This window comes from Cupressus sempervirens, chromosome 7 (genome assembly GCF_028749045.1).
Source record: "Cupressus sempervirens isolate cs-2001-9-10 chromosome 7, ASM2874904v1, whole genome shotgun sequence".
Lineage (NCBI taxonomy): Eukaryota > Viridiplantae > Streptophyta > Pinopsida > Cupressales > Cupressaceae > Cupressus > Cupressus sempervirens.
This window is the reverse complement of record NC_143124.1, coordinates 217,075,503-217,082,092: the sequence shown is the minus strand read 5'-3', so window position 1 is coordinate 217,082,092 and position 6,590 is coordinate 217,075,503. Positions and strand designations below refer to the sequence as shown.

At 31.7% G+C, this 6,590-nt stretch overlaps 1 protein-coding gene across 1 annotated transcript; it reads left to right on the top strand.

The window, feature by feature from the left end:
* The first annotated feature begins 296 nt into the window (after window positions 1-296).
* Window positions 297-1,514, top strand: LOC149546270 ((+)-larreatricin hydroxylase, chloroplastic-like). Its single transcript, XM_089793913.1, has one exon. The coding sequence runs from the start codon at window positions 297-299 to the stop codon at window positions 1,512-1,514; it is 1,218 nt and encodes a 405-aa protein (XP_089650039.1).
* Window positions 1,515-6,590: the final 5,076 nt, after the last annotated feature.

The window sequence follows — 6,590 nt, the reverse complement described above, 5'->3', positions numbered from 1 at the left end:
ACGGGTTACCATGTTAATCATAAGGTCACTTGATAAATATGGTAGAGCACGGTGGATTAAGTATCCTTGTTAAAGCAGCGGGAAATGGGAAAGTGCACGTTCAAATTACTTGAGATTGGTACGTAAGAAGGAAGCATCGCATAAGAATGACTGGTCAATTAAGCCGTCATCATGATAATTGTTGAAGATTAGCAAGGTGAAGGGTGTATATATATAGAGAGAGAAGGAAGGGTGCGAGTTGTAGCTGGAAACGCATCATTATAAAGCCAGTACAAGCTTATTGTTATTACGATCAGATGGCTCCCATTTATCCAGATTTGAAGAGATGCCAAAAGCCCGTCGACGTGCCTCCCTACGCAAAATGTTTGGATTGCTACCCTCCTTACAAGGGCGAAGAGCCAAAGAGATTCGAGTTTCCCAGCAACCTTCCAATGCGGACGCGGAGGGCGGCGCAGAACGCTGACGATAAGTACGTGGCGAAATATGCCAAGGCAGTCCAGCTGATGAAGAATCTTCCGCCTGAGGATCCGAGGAATTTCATGCAGCAAGCCAACGTCCACTTCGCCTACTGCAACGGAGCTTACTACATGGGAGAGACGGAGAAGCTCTTCAAAGTCCAGGGCAACTGGTTGTTCCTCCCGTGGCACCGCTGGTTCCTCTACTTCCACGAGCGCATTTTGGCTACGCTTTTGGGCGAGGACTTCGCACTACCCTTCTGGAACTGGGATTACGAGGGGGGCATGAGCATGCCGCTCATATATACGGACCAGACACTAGCCCTGTTCGACAACAAGAGAAGCCGCGGTATCTCAAACAGGCTCGTGGACTTGGGCTTTGGTCACCCGGATGAGCGATCCGATCAACTGGACCTGGTTAGCAACAACTACAGGATCATGCACAAGCAAATCGTGCATTCCAAAAGCACTCGGGCATTCCACGGAGAGCCAATCCGAGAGAACAGCCCGTCGTGCACGTGCGGCGCAGGGACGCTGGAATATGAGCCGCATAACACGGTTCATCTTTGGACTGGCTGCACCCAGCATAAAGAAGGCTCGCGGCCACAGGACCCCTGCTCGGGACATTTTTACTCCGCTGCTCGAGATCCCATCTTCTATGCCCACCACGCCAACGTGGACCGGATATGGACCATCTGGAAGACGCTGCCCGGGCGGAAGGACTACGACCATCCGGACCTCCTCGACACCAAGTTTTACTTCTACGACGAACGCGCGCGCCTCGTGGAGGTCCGGGCTGGCGACGCCTTCGATCCGCAGAAGCTCCGCTACCAATACGAGGATATGCCCACCATACACTGGATAGAGCCCATTTCCACCACCGTGCCTCCCTCCATCGCTCCTCCTCCATGCGCCTCGTCATTTCTGATGTGCTCAGGGGTTTGGGTTTTGAGGGCGCCGTCACTCTCATTCCCGAAATGCGTCTCCAAAAGCCCAATCAAATCTCCGCACTGCGGATCGAAGACCGCGAACAGCCTTGCTCTCATCTCTATGTTGTAACAAGGAGCGCCTTCGTATAAAATATGCTGATCCGCTCTCCCCGTGTGTCGATCTCTTCTATTCTCTGTACTGTTGCAATAAGCAGTGCCACGCTGTGTGTGTGCTTGCTGCGCTCATGCGTACTCCCTGATCCATGTGCGCATTGAGCTTAATTCAGACATTGTGTCGTGTGCCTTTTGTTTGTTGCTGTCTGTGTGTATTCTTTGTATGTCTGGGATGTGGGATTTGAGAGTCTTGGTTGCTTCATCTATCCAAAGGGTTGGCATACGGAAGCTCTGGCCATTTCATATCTACTGGAGCAATGTTGTTTGAGGAGATGGCAGAAGCTTATTTGTGAATCTCATTCTCAAGTGGTGGTGAATTTTCTTACTTTGCAGTTACTAGAGGATGTTAGTTGGCAATTGACTTCAGTTTTTAATCAAACTCTTCTCTTTTGTACTTCTCTAGACTTTGTTAGTTTTAATTACATTCCTCAAGAATGGAACGGACCTGCTGATTGTTTGGCCAAATGGACTTCTGATCATGTTCAGGATTCGAATATTATGGATAGGGGGCAGCTACGCTTGGATCTGTCTCGTGAGTTAGATGACCTTGTTGTTATAGAGCTCCTTGTTCACATCTTCTTTTTGTTTCTCTTTTTTTCTTAATAAATTCTTACCCCTCTTTTAGTCAATTTTGACATAATGCTAACATTCAATTTTTGACAAACATTATAAAACATTTCTAAATATTAATAAATTTTGGTTAGTATAAACAAAAAGAGAAAACCTAAAAATAATCCACAATCCTCCATGAACTATTTGTGCTATTCTAATAATGAAGTTCATATACTTGTGATAAATGAGCCCAAAGAATGCCGTGTTCAATTGAAATATCCATGCAAATCATAATACTACATTCACAATTTCCAACATGCTCGTTCTTGCAAGACCATGTTTAAGTAATTGGAATTATCTTATGACTACCATGACAATCACAATCTTAAACCATTTCATATTATTTCTGCATAGGAGTGTGTAGGAAAAAGTATTTAGAAAAAAAGAAATTTTATCTCTTTAGAATCTAAGAGAAAAAGGAATATCATTTCTTTAAGCCATTGTAGAAAAATAGTTTACACACTTTCACAATTTGTACTGGGCCCCTAAACACTAATTTATAAAAGAGAAAAAAAATTGTGCAATGATGATCTAGAAATTAACTGAGAAATAGGCTAAATGCTTTAACTCCATTTCAAAACAAAAATAATGCACACAAAATAATTTACAATTTGAATTCTATGACAAGTTCCAATTGAGCTAAAGCTAAAAACTAAGAAATTTTAAATTTTAATCACAAGAAATAACTAAATTGAACCCATAGTATTTTTTTATGAAGAATTTAAGTTGAAACACATAATATTCTTTTATGAAAAAATAATAGGAGTGTAGATGGAAGCTACAATGAAACCATATGATATTAGTAGATTTTTGAATTCTCCGTCATGCATGGATATCAAATTTTGCCAAAATGTATGTCAAAACTAAACTTGAGCTAAAGCTAAAAACCAAGAAATTTAAAATTTTAATCACAAAATATGACCAAGCTGAAACCCATAATTTTTATTTTATTTTTATGAATAAATAATAGGAGTGAAGATGGAAGCTACAATAAAATCATATGGTATTAGTAGACTTTTTTGAATTCTCTAAAATTTGTGCATATCAAATCTTGCCTAAAGGTAACAATGTGACATGAAAACTAAAATTGAGTGGTGTAAATTCGCAAAGTTATCATTTCTAATGCTTATAAAATGTAACTATAATATGTTGATTTCTCTTTGTACTTAGAGTTTCATTATAAATGCAAAGAAATACATGGAAGACCTCTATAGCTCTTGTCTAGCATGGCTGAATATTCCTTACCATCACACTTAGTATGGAAGTAGAAGATTACAAACCCTAATGTAATTTCCCCAATCATGACATTAGTTTATAATCCATATTTCTACTAATTGCATATGATTCCTTTATATTTTACTTTAAATTTCTTCCTACTAAATCTTTATTAGACCATCCTTTTTATATATTTCAATTCCTTCTTCTCTATTCTTTCCTTCCTTTTTGTGAGATTCACTACTTCTTTATATATTTTGAAATAAGGAATGTTGTGTCTATCCAAATTATATTTAATTATATTTATATATTTCTTATTTATATATATTTAATAATATTTCTATTTATTTTTATATTATATTTCATATTACATATATGATCATATATAATATTTATATTCATATTTTATTAGAAAATTTATATTTATATTTTATTATTATCATACATTGATAATATAATTATCAATATTTATTTAAATATTATTATATTTATCTAAGTAACATATTATAGTGCTACTAAAATATTATTATTTACTTTAATAATCATTATATCTTTGTTATTAATTCACAATGAACTTATAATATAATTTGTTGTTTACTCATATAATGATTAAATATATATACAATTTATATAATCCATTCATTAATAACTATTTATCTCACTTATCTATTTATCCATACTAACATGATTAGGAGACATGACAATCCACTCTTCCTCAAATTGCTTGTCCTCAACCAATGATCATTTACACTAAAGTCACCTACAAGGTATAGAATAGGATACATCAACTATGGATGGAATTTATATATTAATGTATGAAAAACATGAAGTTTTCACAACATAATTATATAAGTTCTTGAAGACATGAAGAAAACACATTGATGCATGAAGACACAAAGCATACACGATGTAGACAAATGAAGACATGTCAACCAAAAAATCATTAGTACACATTCATATACTTGTACCAAGAAATACAAGTTAGTACATATAAGTATACTTTCAAAAGAAGCTAATAGTTTTAATTAGGAAAATTAGCTCTACTATAATGTCCCTACTTGTAAGGGCTTATAATATTGTATTATTTTCCCAAGGAATCAATTTAAAAGATTATCATTGCATTTTAAAAATAATTCTTCATATATCACTAGTAGAATTTGGTCAAATAAATGACCATGTGACTAAAAACTTTAGACACAATACTAAAAAATTTAGTCATGTGACTAAAAGTGATCAAATTTTAATAATAGTTTCTAATTTATAAGTATAAATGACTAAATCAATAATCAAATAAATGACTAAAATAATTGATCACTAATAATTAGTCACTCAAATAAGGGCATGTACATTGTTGAGTCAATGTGAAGGCAAGTTGAAGGCCATCTTCTCTATGCTCCCATGTCCATCTAGTCATTTGATGCTAGTCTTTTGTACTTGTGTGATACAAAATCAAATTATATTAAGTATTTGTTGTGTTGCCCTGAGTCAGAATCTATGAAAAAATAGTGAAGAGTTTTAGTTAATATATTATATTACTATATAATATATAAATTATCGTAAGAATTATTAAATATTTTTTATTAATATAAAGAAATATTTTTAAATAAACAATAGTTTAGTAATATAGATTCTTTTATTATTATTATTTATTTAATCATTTTAGAGTTCAAATTAGCAATTGTGTTTTAGTATTAATATAACAAAAAATTGAGCAACACCTAGATCCAATGAGTGCTAAGTGTTTCATTTATTCTCATGAGAGATGGATTGATGTGAATCAGTATTCAGGAAACATGAGTCAATGAGTTTGACTCAAATACTATATAGTTAAATTGTGGTAGTAATATCACAATTTGACTTGTAGAAAATATCTCCACTTATCAACATATATTATATTAAAAAGATTTCAAATAAGTTAACAAAAATATCATAAAATTATTCTTATTATTTTAAATTTTAAAAATACTATAAATATACTTATTGATTACAATATTCTAATTATTTATTTTAGAAACTTAAGTTTCAAAATAACTTACATATTAATATTGCAATCATATTATTATTTTTATCATATATTTTAGAAACTTTACTAAGGTTCCTTACTAACTCACATAAGTAACATAGATACATATTATCATCTTCCAATATGATTACAAACCAATTTACATGAAAATGTATGATTGTTACTTTCATCAAAATGTGAATTAGCACCTTCAATTAGATTTATAACATACAATTAAAATGAATATTAGTACAAAATGCAAATCCATAAACTCTTAATTTTTTTTATGTGACATTTCTTAGAAAGTGGCTCAATTTTGGGTGACAATGAGTGAAATCACAAAGAAATAATGTGCATGAAGTAAATTTATAAGAAAGTGATACAAGTTTTGAGAGGGAGATTTCAAAATAGGTATGATGCAAAAAAGAGTATTTTAGACAAAAGCAAATAAAGAAAAATATATTTGTAAGAACTTTGGCATTCTAAAAATTTTAAATTCATAAAATTGTTCACTTCATAAGTAATTTATATTGAAGATAATAAAAAAATATTTAGTACGTTTTGTTCAAGATCATAAAGAAAGATTCTTCATCATTAGAATAATTCTAACACTTATCAAACAAATCATAATTGGTACTTTGTAAGTGAAGAAATCAAGTGGGAGTTTAATTTTCAAGCAATTACATTGTCATTTGAGGATTGCAATTACATTGTCATTTGAGAATTGAATTAATTATCAATATACAATATATCAATCTTAATTTGTAAATTGTCTTTTAAAATCTATTTTATTTACATTTTATTGACTTCAATTCATTTATAAGAAATTAGAAAATGTTTACTTTCTTAATTTATTAGTTTCATTTTAATCATATTTTTTTTTATCAATAATACATTTTCTTAATTTTACAAATTTAAAAATACAATTATATAATTTTTAATTTTCTAAACTAATCTATTGTTGTATATCTATTCAAACTATATATTTATATAAAACATATTTTTCTAATCTATTAATTATTCAAGTACTAAAATTTAATTTATTTTAAATTTTAAAGAATAAGAATAGTGTTATAGAAATTTTATTAGCTTATTTGAAATAATTTTAATTTAATATATAATTCTTAATTTTTTTGTATTAAAATGTAACACAACAACTAAATTGAATTTTAAAAACAAAATAACTACATAAATATTAACAAT